This window comes from Lissotriton helveticus, chromosome 7 (genome assembly GCF_964261635.1).
Source record: "Lissotriton helveticus chromosome 7, aLisHel1.1, whole genome shotgun sequence".
NCBI lineage: Eukaryota > Metazoa > Chordata > Amphibia > Caudata > Salamandridae > Lissotriton > Lissotriton helveticus.
Window position 1 is genome coordinate 96,221,796 of NC_136068.1, and position 14,990 is coordinate 96,236,785.

At 43.0% G+C, this 14,990-nt stretch overlaps 1 protein-coding gene across 1 annotated transcript in view; it reads right to left on the reverse strand.

Annotated features, from left to right (window-relative positions):
• PSMA7 (proteasome 20S subunit alpha 7) overlaps positions 1–14,990 on the reverse strand; it is a 66,216-nt gene that overhangs the window by 1,247 nt on the left and 49,979 nt on the right. The window contains exons 3-6 of the mRNA XM_078651590.1: positions 11,454–11,578; positions 10,554–10,676; positions 9,929–10,048; positions 8,598–8,660 (exon numbers count right to left, since the gene is read on the reverse strand). Of these exons, the coding sequence (XP_078507716.1) occupies positions 8,598–8,660; positions 9,929–10,048; positions 10,554–10,676; positions 11,454–11,578 (431 nt within the window). The remainder of the gene's footprint in view (positions 1–8,597; positions 8,661–9,928; positions 10,049–10,553; positions 10,677–11,453; positions 11,579–14,990) is intronic.

Genomic DNA, 14,990 nt, shown 5'->3' on the forward strand with positions numbered 1-14,990 from the left:
ATGCAATAGGTTATTATCTGCATGTTCTAAACAATCTGAGCCACAGCATGTTAACCTGCATTACATTAAACGAATACCAATATCTTTTTCAAAAATTACAAATTGCTTTTTGGTGTGTTTAATTTCACAACACAAATAGGTTTTTCTTCAGATCTGGAATAAATGTGAAACAGACAAGCCACCAAGGATTTAACTGTTTTTTGGGAAGGGTGATGGTGTGACCCATGTATTAAAAAGGTTTTGCAAGTCTCCTCTGAGCTCTATGGTGCTATAAAAGCTCTACCTTCGGCCTTGTTCCTCTATATGGTCATGGAACCCCTTGATGACTTGCAGTATTCTTATAAACTACATTTAGTTAAAGAGATCATATTTTAACCTGTTAATTAGAATGCCTTTGCTTAACATGTTGCTACTGTTACTTCAGGTTGGCTGAATGCCTATTAAATCGAAGATTGATCTTGATATAGCCTGTGAACGTTTTAACTCCTGGATCCATTAATATTGCACACTTACAGTTTTGTGTCTTACATTGATCTTAATGCACAGTTGAAACCAAAACGTATATACATTGTTTTAAAACATCCCATGCAGCAAAGATATCAATTAAGCCTTTATTCACTTCTAAAACATCTTTTTCTTTTATTTGAACTGCGGAAGGAAAAGTTACTTAAATGTAATTCTAGTTCTCCAACATGGTACGGCTTTGAATTCATAAACACTGGAATTTCTGAGCCAGTGTGCAGGTTTGTAAATATGGCTTTGGAGAAAAACAATTCCTCAAAAAATTCCCAAATAGAAGCATGACTTTCTATACTTTTTTTTTAATAATAAAATATTTTGCAACATAGAATACGTGTCACTGAAAAGTACTCAAAGCTTTGCGGTCGCCAAAACGTACAGCAGTGTTGGGCAGGCCAATTATTTTGAACAAGTTCCAAATAAAAAAAATCCAATTAATCAGAGTCCAACTACTATCTTACCTAAAGAGATGATAGACAAAGATGTTTATGGATTCTGAGAGGATACCTACGATTCTGGACTATAAAGCCAAGCATGTTTTCTTTAAATCATGGGATCCACTTTGATATTTATGAACACCAGAGTAGAATAGCAAGGTAATCCCTTTACTTACAATTGGGAAAACCAAAAGAAAGAAAGGAAAAATGAGAATCCTACTTCGCAAGAAGTTGTACAGGGAGGCTTGACTCACTGATGTACTTATTGCAGTGTCGGAGACAATGTGACAATGCTGGACATAGGCATGGACAAACCAAGTCGATTTGCTGCAAATCTTAACTGTGACATTTCACTTTACCTCTTGTGGAACACCACTGGTTTTCCAGAAAGGTTCCGTCAATCTCAAGTTATGCAGGGCACTGTCCACATGCTACCAGTTGAGTTGAAGATGCCAAACGAGTTTGTGATATCATTTGCTAATTACGGTCTTATCATATGGGGCTTTTGACAATCTAGATACGAAGAGACCTCTTTCCTGCGGTTGTCAGATTTGAAAAAATGTTGGTAATGAGATGGTCCAATTAATATGGAAGCTCAAGATGACTTTCAGAGAGAATGAAGGTTAAGTTATTAAGGATCCGTTACTATGCTGTAACCAAAGGGCGCAAAAAGTTTAGATTCCAATATCCCCTCTAGTGGCTGTAATGGCTATTTAAAAGCACAAATTTCCAGGACGTTGCCTGGCCTGGCCAGCCAAGATGGTGGACGTCTCTGTGTAAGCTCCCACTGCCCCCATACCCCAATGGCCTAAATCCTGGTTGCTGGCAAGAAGCTGTGGCCTCAGTTGGAGAGGACACATGGTGAAAGGAGCCAGATCTATACTCTGCTCTCCGAATATGCAGCAGCAGGCTCCGACCTCCCAGCGGCTTTGAGGACTTTGCCGCATGGTGATGGCGGTCTCAGAGTGAAGCCGAGCCACGTGACAGAGCCCCTCAAACAAGCCTGAAAGGGTGAGCTGGGATAATTGGAGGTCCGTTGATGGTAACCCGCCCTGGAACTTTTGCCAACACAAGAGAAGACTCAGGAGAGGACTCAACTGAAGGAACCCATGAAAGGAAGGGCCATTGCTTGGGACCTGGGGGTGCTGTGTGGAGGTGAGGCACAAACTGTCTGCTGGACATGCGGGGGCACCTCGGGAGTGTCCGATGGACTAGCCCTTGCCTCTGCCTGGTGGATATTGCGATTGCAGCTGTGGGGGCCCCGCAAGAGAACTGATCCATCTGGGTGGGGTAACACAGAGGCCTGTTGGTGGATGCTTTTGAAGAGGAAAAATCTGGAACGGGCCACCGCCGCCTTCTCTGGTCTGTGAAGGAGTGGGCCTCACTGGAGTGTGTGCCTCTCCTATATGACCCACCTTCGCTCTGGGGTACCATTTGCCACTGCTACATCCTATGACCCCTTCAAGATCCCAATGGGGATTGCCTCCTGCAGTAGTGGAAGGTACGGGGTGGCAGGGCGGAAGGGGGTGGGTTGGGAGCTGGAAAAAAAATTCACTTACCTGATCTCTCCACGTCTTGTGTCTTCCACAAAGCACCCAGGCGCCCCACAGCCAATCGCAACACTGAAATGCAGCGTTGTGATTGGTTTGGGTGCCATGGTTCGGTGCTCAGACGAGGGCTAGGGGCCTGGCCATTTTCTCCACCTAGTCTGTAATGCAGCTTGTGTGGAGAAGATGCAGTGCGCACATAAAGCTTTGGCCGGCCGTTTGCTGCACTCTAGCGTGCAGCAAACACTCCTCCAAGCTCGCCTCTGACGATACTAAATATAAAAACTTCAGTTATTATCATTTTATTCTTTATTTTACACTGTTCCGTGAGCAGTGGGGGCGATGCTCCTCAGCTTTAGCACAGGAGTCGCCACTGGCCTTCTGGAATCTCCGGCTTACCCAGTCTTCAATTTGGCCAACGCACAGGATTGGGAGCGGTGGCTTCCTTTATTCTGGTGTCTGCTCATGCCCCAAGACTGTATAATCTGGGAAGCAGACTGCACGTGCTGCCAGCTGTGCTCCCTTGGGGCTGTGGTGCGGCAGGTCTGACCACCAACTTTATTCGGTCGCCATGGGGTGAGACAAACCATCCTCCTAGCAGGCACCATCCAAGATAGACAACCTCATGGCCCTGGTATCAGAAGTATGTGGTTCTTCAGCGGATAAAGATTTGATGGCTGAACCCAAAGACACTGGGACAATCCTACAAGCCTTCCAGGTTTCCTGGACAGCCCAGGAGACCAAGATCGGAGAAGTGGGTGTTGAGGTCACTGTGCTCTGCCAACATATTCATTGCGTGGCTGACTGAGTCTCGGAGGTTGATGAGCAAATCTCAGAACTGGAGGACATAATCGGAGATCCTCAATCCATGGTCCTTCACCTGGTAACTACCTCCAAGGCACCACTGGACAGGACAGTAGACACAGAGAACAAGGTCAGAAGGAACAATCACGCTGTGGTGGGTTCCTGGAGGGATTGAAGGGCTCCGACCCGAAGGATTCTTGGAAAAATGGTTGACATCCTGGATGCCTACAGACTAATTCTCTCAACCTACTTCATGGAAGAGAGATCTCACCCATTCCTTGACCCCCAAACCACCTCCGGGTTGCCCACCATGATCCGTGATCGCAATAATGTTCAATTACAAATAGAGACTCCATTCTGAAAGGGGCCCAGGTGAAAGTGGAATTATTGTTTCAATCCACACGCATCATGATTTTCCTGGACGACATGAGCCAGGTTCAGCAATGACAACGCTGCTATGAGACAGTTAAGCAGAAGCTGAGAACCATGAAACTTCAACATATGCCTCTATACCCCACAAAACTTTAAATGATCCAGGACTCCAAATCTTACCTCTACGACTCTCCGGAGACAGCATGGGACTGGGTGACTGAGCACCATGCGTAAGTTGGGCACATGCTCCCCGGATGGGGCTCTGCCTCCTCTCAAAGATACCAGTGGGGTCGCTCACGTCGCATTGAGTGCCCGACGCTGTATTTGAACCCTCCACCCGGCCGCCCCTGTGTCGCTGGTGGTGTATGTTTGTTGCTGCCCTGTGCTTGCTCTAACCCCCAAAGCTTGGCCCATGCAACCGATTTACCTACCTGCAAACAGTGTAGCTTCGAGCACTCTTAATCTCCATTGAAACGAATTGGGTCAAACTTCGATTTTGACCTCTGCACCCGGCCGGCCCTGAGCAGCTGGTGGTGCATTTTAGGCACTCCCCGTGACCCTTGCTGACATTTGGCCCGAAGACTGGAACAGTAAGTTGTGTACTTACCTGTATGACGGCATTATTGAACGCTTTGAAAATTGCAAAATGTACTTGTCTCATTGCGCAGATCTTGGTCTTAAAATAAAACTAAAACAAAGCTTATTTTTTCTAAAATTGGTGTGGGTCTCCTTATTGAGTCGGGTGTCAGTTATTGATCATTTGTGTGCAATACATGTCTTACACTTCTCTGTGTTAGGCCCAAGGCTGCTTGTCCACACGACCACTAAGAGCACTGTAGATTTACATTGAGCCCTGTACACTTCTGGGGGAATCTTTGGCCTCTGTGCAAGGTATAACCACTTGGTGGTACATCATATATAGATCCTGCTTCCTACAGTGAGTCCTGAAATGGCTGCCAGGAATAATTTGCTCATGTTGCTGACAATTAAATTACTCTTGTGGACCCAACAAACCAGATATACTAATATTTATGTAACTTCATTTTTCAAAAACTACTGAACGGATTTACACCAAATCGCTCAACCTGCATGCCAAGGTCAAGCTTCCTGCCAACTTAAGTCTAAATTTGTTCAGCTGTTTTTGCAGTAGTACTTTTTAAAGAAGTCTATGGCAAATACATGGGGAAATATGCTTTTGGGACCCCTCCCCACAATCTACTCTGCGCCTGCTAGACAGATAACCCCAAAACTCCAGGAAGAGGCTGAAGGGAATTTGTTTTTTTTTGGAAAGTTTGGTAAAGATTTGTCAAACGGCACCAAAAAAAACGCCTTGTCTATGGAAAAGCAATCCGAACTATAACTATACAGTGGCGACTGCCACTATGTAACATATATTTTTAAAAGACAAGGTGTTGCAGCCTTTGTTTCTGGAGTTAAAAACGCTTTTTCTGGTTGCTCCAAGAGACCGGATATAAGGTGAAATAACGGCCTAGTTGCAAAGAGAGTGGGTAGAGTCTCTGTAATTACATAAACAGCCCAGTGAGGAGCTTTTAGCGGAATATTGACTTGTGCTCCGCCTCTGGCTAAGAACTCTTGAAACATGGCGATGTTGTCCCAATGATCCACTCTCGCCAGCGTACTCTATTCATTTAAAAAGGAAACTGCTAGCAATAAGTCTTGGGCACTACTGACTGATGCTGATCAACCACTCTGGAAACATGGTGGCCCGACGTTATGCACTTTATGTGGTGCTCCGAAGCAGGACTTTGTTAATCTGATCTGTATATGTCCAGTTTTAAAATTAAATAGTCTTTTACTGTTAAAAAATCCTTTTAATGCCAGGGAAATACACACTTGTAGATCTGCCATAATAAGGTGTCTTGATCCAAATGATCCGCAACTGAATTGTAAATTGGTAAAATTTCTACTTTTAAATGAGAAATTGACTTGAATTGTATTTAAATGGTATTTTATCAAAGAGAGGAATATTCTTGATGCACTGTTTAATACCGTTTTATTTACTGGTAATTGGTTTTTCTGGCGGATCATCAGCATATCTAACATGTATATAACATTACTGACAATACCGTCTTGATATGATTTTATCAAAAGCTATAAACCCTATTAACCCCTTGCGCGCTAGCGGTTTTCCCGCTGTGCGCTGACTTTTGCGGAAATTTTAATATGTATATTATATTATCCTCTACGGATTGTTGAATTGTATCGAAATTGTTATGGTTTTAATTAACTTAAACAATAAAGAATTTCATTCATTCATTTCCTTCTATAACACTCTCGCCAACGAATGATGTTGATGTTTGAGCACAGAAGGATGAGGCAGCTGGGGCCAATCCACTATCTTGAAGGGGAGTGTAAAAGGTGACTTTTCCCATCTAGGTTTCCACAGAGGAGGATAATCCTGTGGAAGAACATCTTGAGTAGATGGTGGTGAACCTGGTGCCAATGGATCTTTCTTTGATCCTCTGGGGCTGGAGTGGGCATTCCAATACTGCCAAAAGGGATGGGACACTTGCAACACTAGAGCAGGGGCTACAGTACTTTTCAAACATCTGGATATTTGCTGTTCCGAGTAAAAAGAACAGTATTTTTTCCATAACTACTTTTAAAACTATTGACAGGGTACACAGCTTAGTTTCTTTAAAAGAATTAATGCACTACTTTAGTGGCCCTCCCTGCAACTGCCCAGCTGACCTGCTGTAACTGGATCAGCCTGAGCCATGCTACTGCCCTCTGCTGGAGTGAGTCCTGATACCCAAGCAGTGCCCCCAGGACCTGGACCCTTGGCTGGTATCAGTGGTAGCTCCTCCTGAAAATAAAGGTGAAAACCCTAAAGTCTGGACTTCTTGCAACCAGGCCGGTTTGCGCCAAGACTCTGATCTGCGACTACCACCAATGCAAATCTCTTGTGAAACCTGCTCTTCGCGACAACAGCACTTGCCTGCACCAACCGGCAATGTGAAACCTGCACCTCGCTCTACAGCAACAACAGCCTGTGACGGTCACCAACATGAAGTTACAGCAACCATAGTGATTCCCTTTTGGGCCCACTTTAGTTCTTCCTTAGTTTTGCGTATTAGATGTTTTAGGCTGCTGCTGCTTTGCACAGCCACACAGTACATTTGTTTTCATAACATTATTTTAGCAATACTCTGTACATGTTTGTTACTCAGTGAGTATTCTTGGGAGTTAGTTTGCACATTTTGTACAAGTTTGCCTGGAATACATAACATGATGTTCTGTTCTCTGTGCTCAAGTCATCAATAGCACCCTAACGTTTTAGACTTAATACAGTAGCACAGCTACAGCTTTCCAGCACAATAGTCCTTATCATATAACCTATGTCTCGTCCCATTGGGCGCAGAGGAGAATTTCGGCAGAAAGACCTGTATTGGAATGACTGCCCACAGAGCCTGACATACAGCTTTGCGTAAACTGAGTTTACTCTCATAATGCAGTGTAATTAACTACATACATCAGGTACGGGTCTGTTGCCAATCCCAGAGATCACTCATATATCCCAGTGCTCACACAGTAAGTATAGGCCTAGGCAGATGGATAATGTGCCATGATTGGTATGTTTATTTTATACAACCTGATAGTAATGCTAATTACTTTGTTTAGTTACATCTGCATAGTGACCGCGGCACTTTTGCATCATAATAAACTTTAATAGTTACAATAAATGTATTGTTATCTTTCTTAGTGTCTCTTTTTTTTCTAAGGGCATGCATGAGTGAGTGTCGAAAGGTGAGGATTGGTTTCCAGGATCCCCTTGGGACTAGAGGGTCATGTTCTAGGTTGCCAAAATCATCTGCTACTCTGCGAAAGTTAGGAATTAAGGTGAGGCACTGTGAGCTAGCTAGGATTTGGGCCAACAGATACTGATGTTGTAGACTCAGTCCCTACTTTCGGACGTCCCGTAACAGATCTGCATTACCAGCAGAATACCGGAGACACGTCCTGGACTCTTTTTTTACGGTTTGTGTGTTGCATAAATACTTTACACATTGCCTCTAAGATAAGCCTGACTGCTTTTCTGCCAACTACCATAGGGTTAAGCATAGGTTATGTTGTGACTTTTGAGGTTCACCCTAACAAGGACTGTGGTTGTTGTGTGACTGAGGCTCCCACCCCGTTCAATCAATAATCCAATTTCTTACAAGGGTGCTTTTTATGTCAGCATATTTTATAGAAGTTTTAGAAAGTTTAAGGAATCCTGAAACCCCATTACTTGAGCAACCTCATTCACGAACACCCGCTCCTCTTACTGCTGAGATCTGTATTTGTCAAGTTTCAGAATTATTTTGAACTGATGTATATTTAGAGAGTTGCATAGCATTTTGAGGCAGCTGTTAAGGGGTCATTCTGGTAATATATAAAATATATACAAACATCTATGTCTATGCTGGCCCTTGCTTTCATATGTCAAACATCGAACATTAAACACGAAAATTACTTTGGCATGATCTAAAAGTGAAAATATATTTAGAACGCAATGGTGCACAGGAGAGAGAGACTGGTTGGTTTGGAGAGCAAAGTGAAGGATTCAAGATTATGCACATGTGCATGGGGAAAGAGAAGAAAATAATTGAATGGTCTTTCTATGATACATCTATGTGGACTAAAGATGTGGGTGGTTCCTTACTAGTGGTTGCTGTCTGTCACATTTTTGGTCACACAAACTTGGGCTAATATGCCACTGCAGAGATGAAACAGGAAATTTAAAAATCAATTTCAAATAATTTAGTAACATTATGTTTGCAGAAGACCATGAGATTAAATTCATGACTAATCTTTAATGCAGCATTAGCGCACCAATTTCATTTTTGCTGCACCTGTATTGAAGACTATGCAGAAGAAATATATAAGCAGGTAATAAAGACAATTCTATTTTTACCTTTAGTGGCCGATTTCGTCTCATAACTGCAAGCTCGATATTTTTGCCTCCAGATTGTACAACCTACAATCAAAGCAAACAAGACTAATTTAGTACAAGGTGCAATGTATCATTGGTATCAATATTAACACTAATTTCAGCAATTAAACCTTTCACCTAGCTCTTGAAGCTCAAGATCTCTAATCATTTGTTATCCTAGGATATCGGTCCTTCCAAAAACCCAAATGCATAGGTTTCACTCAAAAAGTGTACTTTTAGACACCAATGGCAAAAATAATGTTAGACAGCAGCTGGTCAAATACTGAGCACTATACATAGTTCTACTGAAACAACAATAAACCAGCATGACATGTCAACACTAGAGCAGAGCAATTGCCTGCAGCAGCAACACCTCATGTTAAAAGATTTGATAAAATAATACTCAAAACCCGTTTAGGTTATTTATTAGCATTTAAAACAACATACTGAGAAAGCTGTAAACTCCAGAGCCAGATGTCACTTTTAGTAGCTCCCACCAGTGCGTGATGCGCCGTTAGTGGTTCAAATTAAATACAGACAAAACTGAGCTACTACCTTTTGACCAGAAGACAATCTGAAGTGTTCCTTGCCAGCATTTACTATGAAACCACTCACTAAGTCCTCACATTGTCATCAGTAACTTTTACCTTTATTTTTTCGCCTGAAGTGGTAAATCTGTACAGGTCTCATCCAAGAAGGCAGCAGAACAATGTAATATTAAGTATTATGTCAATGCACCTTACTTGTCAAATGCAAATGATGCATTGGATGCCATGGAATAACATACCGAACCCTCTGTAGAATCACCCCTTGAATCAACGTGACCTAGGACATCTTTACACACAAAGCAGTATATAAACAGCTCTGGATAGGACCAGTTTTACAGAACTACTCATTATAAGATCTTGAAGTAAGAGCGGGGATTTGAAGGATTAAAACAATTGTGTGGAATGGAACTTCTATTTTACAAGCCATAATGCTGGTAACTTCTGCTTCAAGCACTTTATGGTGATACATCACTAGCTTCTACTGCTGGTATTGTTCTACCCAGTGTTACGTGTAAAATCAGTCTTTTACCCCTAATTTGTGGCATTGATCTGTATATATAAAATTACTCCATAAGCCACGAAAATATGTCTAAAGTCTGAGTAAACCACATATTATATAAGCAGTTTAATCATCTTTCCCCAAAAAATGTCAGCGTTCATGTTGCCAACTTTTACTACTGAACTGTTTGGAAGTTAATGGTGAATGCTTGGACCACATTTATTCTCGTAACACAAACTGTAACACAAACCACTCAATATACTCACCTCCAGAAGGGCCTTGATAACTAGTTTAATTGTTAGGTCATCTGTTTCATTAGCTTCATCTGTGTAGTTTTTTTCCAAAAATTCACGTACTGACTTGGCTCCTCTGCCAATGGCATTAGCCTGAAATAAATGACAGTGGGGGAAGTAATGTTTACTTTTCGTTTAGTGAAAATACTCCACCTTCTTTTGTTCCAAAACAAGATATGCCTCTCACTCTTGAATGGAAAGCATAATATTCATAGCTAGAAAACAGGAAATACACTCCTCATATGTCACAAGATTGGAATAAGATGCAATAACAGTTGAGATTATCTATGTTCAGTTAGTACTTTGCTACACTGAAATGACCTTGCCTCAGTTTCAAGATTTCATATGTCGTGCACTAAGTACAGGCAACAGCGTATGGTGGAATATTCCAGCCATGATTTTATGCACAATTTATCCCACGATTCTCAGACTGCCTAACTTTAGCAGGCCTAGAAAACAAATAAAACAAAGAGAAGAGAGATACACTGACTGGATTCTCCTGTCCCTGCAATTTGTCTAAAATCTCAACGTTATTTAAAACGAATTAACATGACAATTCAGTTTGAAAATTCAAATACACAAGAGTGACACCACTCACCTTCCAGGCGTGGTAAGTTCCAGATGGATCTGTCTGGTAGAGTCTCGGAGTTCCATCAAAGTCAAAGCCCACAATAAGGGCTGATATGCCAAATGGTCTGCGGCCATTACTCTGGGTGTAGCGCTGACAAACAAAACAAAAAAGGAAACTTAATGCTTGCTGGGCCCACACAGCTATACTAGTTAAACTAGAGGGGCCCAACCTAGGAATCCTTTGCGCAGATGGCACCACAAGGGAGGTTTTTTGCATTAAAGGGGTACACATCTAAATTAGAAGCAAGCAATTAATGATAACATATGAATATATTTAAATGAGTGGCTGGTGCCAGATAGGGGGATAAACAATCACAACTCAAAAACACATAAAAACATTCCTTCATGGCTCATGCACATGGAATATGTAACAACTTCCTGTGTCCCTCATGCACTGAGTTACAGCAAAGGGCAGACTAGCTATAAGCCAATGGCTGCCTACAATCTGTTTACCCCTTCAGATTGCCTGCTCTCCTCTGTGGAACATCTCTGGACAATAGCTTAAATACAAAACCTTTATATGTAATAATATTACCCACTTATTCCATTAATGGAAGAATATAGCAGTAACCCACAAAGGCAGCTTTAGGAATGATTTTACCAACACATAATAACAGAATGATTTTAAACAGCACATTCTCATTTTCAATAGTAAATATTTCTAAATCTAAAGACAGGCTTAAAATGCAGATTTAGACAGATGATGAATTACACATGGTGCCAATGTTTAGCTTAAAGACTAACTACCTTTAATGCTCTCCTTCACACAGGTTTAAAAATGTAATCTCAAGCACTAACCCCATCCCCAGTAGTTTGTCATGCACACAAATCCAACACTGACAGTGGTGGGTTATTGCTCCATTCTTACCTGCTTCAGACTGGCGATGTAACGTGTGATGTACTCCACAGTCACTGGATCTTCTACTGTCAGCCTGTGACTCTGGCACTCAACACGAGCTCGGTTTATCACTATTCTGGCATCAGCGGTGAGTCCTGAAGCAGAAACATAACCATAAGTGCCACAAATATACACATTCGAACAACCATGTACTGAGAATTTCAACGTCTTACTCTATACCCAGAGAGGTCTAGAGGTACCTTTCCTAGACCATACAAATGTGTATTTTAAAAAAAATTCCAAAACCAAATGGCCATCATTATAACCTCCAGAACTGAACTCCAGGTGGGGAGAAGGGGTGGGTTGGGTGAGCGCCACCCCCACCCCGCCATGAGATTGGACCACTATAGGAAAATGCACACCAAGAAAGTATCACACAACCTTACTATAATTATTAACAATGAAGATCAACGCAATAATTCAATTGATCTACCAAATGAGAATTCATCTTTTCCCCCCAATACCAATCACATATTGACATTGTATATACTCTTATGACATCACATGTGACAGAGCATACAGAACTTTTTTCAAATAAAAATAATGTAAGCTGTCACCCATGTGTGCATAACGGTGCAACAAAGAAATATTACTCAATGAATACGTTTTTTTACAGGCTATACATAATGAATTTCTCAGTTCATGGGTTAACACTGGTGTGGACCATTAAATGTCCTTTCATAGTTAAAAGAAACCGGGGGTATACCAGCACTGCCAGACAAAGGGAACCATATGCGGTAAGCCTTTCCCAAGGGCTTAATTGTAGGTCCTCCTTTTACCCCCGTTGACAAGTGTTTATGCGTTTCGACCCCATTAAGAATTGTAGGGCTGCCTCAGGACAGTGGGAGACTGGTGTGGCCTGTCTGAAAAGAAGTAAAGGGGGAAACCAATCAGTAACCACTGCTAGATTGTAGGAGGGTGACCACTCGGTAAGAGCTTAATAAAGGGGTGGTTTATAACTTGTTTGCTTAAGATGTAGACATTTTGCTGGATTGGGTAAATTAAATGGTTAGACATTCTCTGCACCACCCAACCATGAGACCTCGAAATCCCTTAATACGCCTCTGCACCATCATCCCCTAACATTAAAGACCCTTTACTGCACCTATACACTACACATCACTAAATCATATACTACCCATCCCTAAAGTACTTTTCCTTAAAAACGTGTTTTAATTGTAACACGTTTTAAGAGACCTCACTGTATTGGTAAACGCATTGTTAAAACTTTGTTGTAAGGCGTTTTACAACTGGATGAGTTGTAGTGGCAGAATGCCATTTAGTTACGTTCTACTCTTTGGTATGGTTACACAATAGTATAAATATTGTGAAGGCATAAGAACAGCCTTTGGTGTAAGAGCTCCGGATTGCAAAGCTAATCATGACTTGAGGGTTTCATACCTCTCCGCCCCCCCCGCGCGACTCCGCTGACGTCACAGACTCCATAATAGGCCCACGCCGGCGTTATGACATCAGTTCCGCCATTTTATCCATGCCTTCGAGGCACACGGACGGACCGACATCAGTAGATATATACACAGTACACAAATGTCAAGATAACACACAGTGTGAAACCAAGCAGAAAAGCAATTGAAATAAAACTTTTCCTTCTACAATAAAAACATATTAACATCACAGATACTCAGGTATAGAAGAGTGGACAACGGGAAGGCGGGTGGGTCAGTGAGGAATCCACAGCCAGATACTCTATCCACCAGAAAAAGCGTTACCGAAGGTAAGTAACTTGTTCTTCTGATGGATACATCTGCCAGTGGATTTCTCACCTTGTGAATAGATTCCCACAGCAGTCCCCACTCCCGGAGAAGGGTGTCCACTCTCCTGTCCTCCAGGATTTTCTAGTATAGAACGCACAAAGTGGCCTTCCCTCCTCATCGGTATCCAAGCAGTAATGCTTTGCGAAAGTGTGGAGGGAGGCCCAAGTTGCCGCTTTACAATTGTCCTCACCAGGTACACCTCTAGACAAAGCAGATGTTGAAGACTTTGCTCTAGTAGAGTGGGCTCTTATACCCTCTGAAGGTTCCTTACCAGCCAGGGCGTAGCAGATCTTGATGCACAGTATTATCCATCTCGAAAATGTGCGCTTGTGCACAGCTCTTCCTTTTCTGCAACCAGCAAATCCAACAAACAGCTGGTCATCAACTCGATAGTCTTTTGTCCTATCAAGATAAAAGTTCACCGACCTCTTAGGGTCCAGACGGTGAAGCGCTCCTCCTCCTTGGAAGGGTGAGGGGGAGGATAGAAGGTAGGAAGGGTAATAGACTATCCCAGATGGAAAGGAGTAACCACCTTAGGCAGAAAAGCAGCCCTGGTCCTAAGAACCATTCGTTCAGCCTGAATGGTCAAGAATGGGGGCTTTGAACTTAGAGCTTGAAGCTCACTCACCCTCCTTGCCGAGGTAATTGCTACTAGGAAAACCGTCTTAAAGGACAACAACCTCAAGGGACAATTATGTAAAGGTTCAAAAGGGGAACCCATTAGAAAAGTAAGCATCAGATTCAAGTCCCATTGAGGCACAATAAAAGGAGGAGGAGGAAATGTATTTGTAAGGCTCTTCAGAAATCTTAAAACAATAGGAGATTTAAATAAGGACGGCTGATCCGGCAGGCAGAGAAAAGCCGACAAAGCCGAAAGATAACCTTTCACTGTAGCCACAGCAAACCCTTGCTGCGCTAAAGAAAGAGCAAATAGTATATCTGACAAACGAACCCTCAAAGGGTCAATGGAATTCTCCCCACACCAAGCAACAAATCTAGACGATCTATAAGAGTAAATGGACTTGGTGGAATCACGCCTGGCCGATAGAATGACATCCACCACATCATGTGGGAGAGAAAAGAAATTTCTGCCCCGTTAAATCTCCAGGCATGAAGGTGTAAGGTCTGCAGGTGGGGGTGTAGAACCTGCCCCTCCATCTGAGAGAGGAGATCTGCCCTGAAAGGGAGACGGAGCGGCAGGCACGAGGAGAGGTGGAGAAGATCTGTGTACCACACCCTTCTTGGCCAATCCGGGGCGATCAAAATAACTTGGGCCCGGTCTTGGCAAATCTTCCTCAGAACACGAGGAATCAAGGTTATGGGAGGAAACGCGTAAAGGAGATGCGAGCCCCAACCCAACTGAAACGCGTAGCCCAAGGCTCCCTGCATCGGAAACTGGAGGCTGCAGAATGACGGGCAGTGAGCATTCACGCGAGTGGCGAACAGGTCCACCTGAGGAGTCCCCAGGTCCAAAAGACGTGACAAACTACCTCTGGATGAAGCCTCCACTCGTGGTCGGCTGAGAACTGCCGACTGAGACTGAATGCAAGCACGTTCAGTACTCCGGCCAGATGATTTGCCATCAGACAAATCTGATGATCCTGAACCCAGGACCAGATACGCAGAGCCTCTCTGCGGAGACACTGCAACCCTACTCCTCCCTGCTTGTTTACATACCACATCGCGGTGGTGTTGTCCGTCAGGACCTGAACCGACCGCCTGCGAAGGGAAG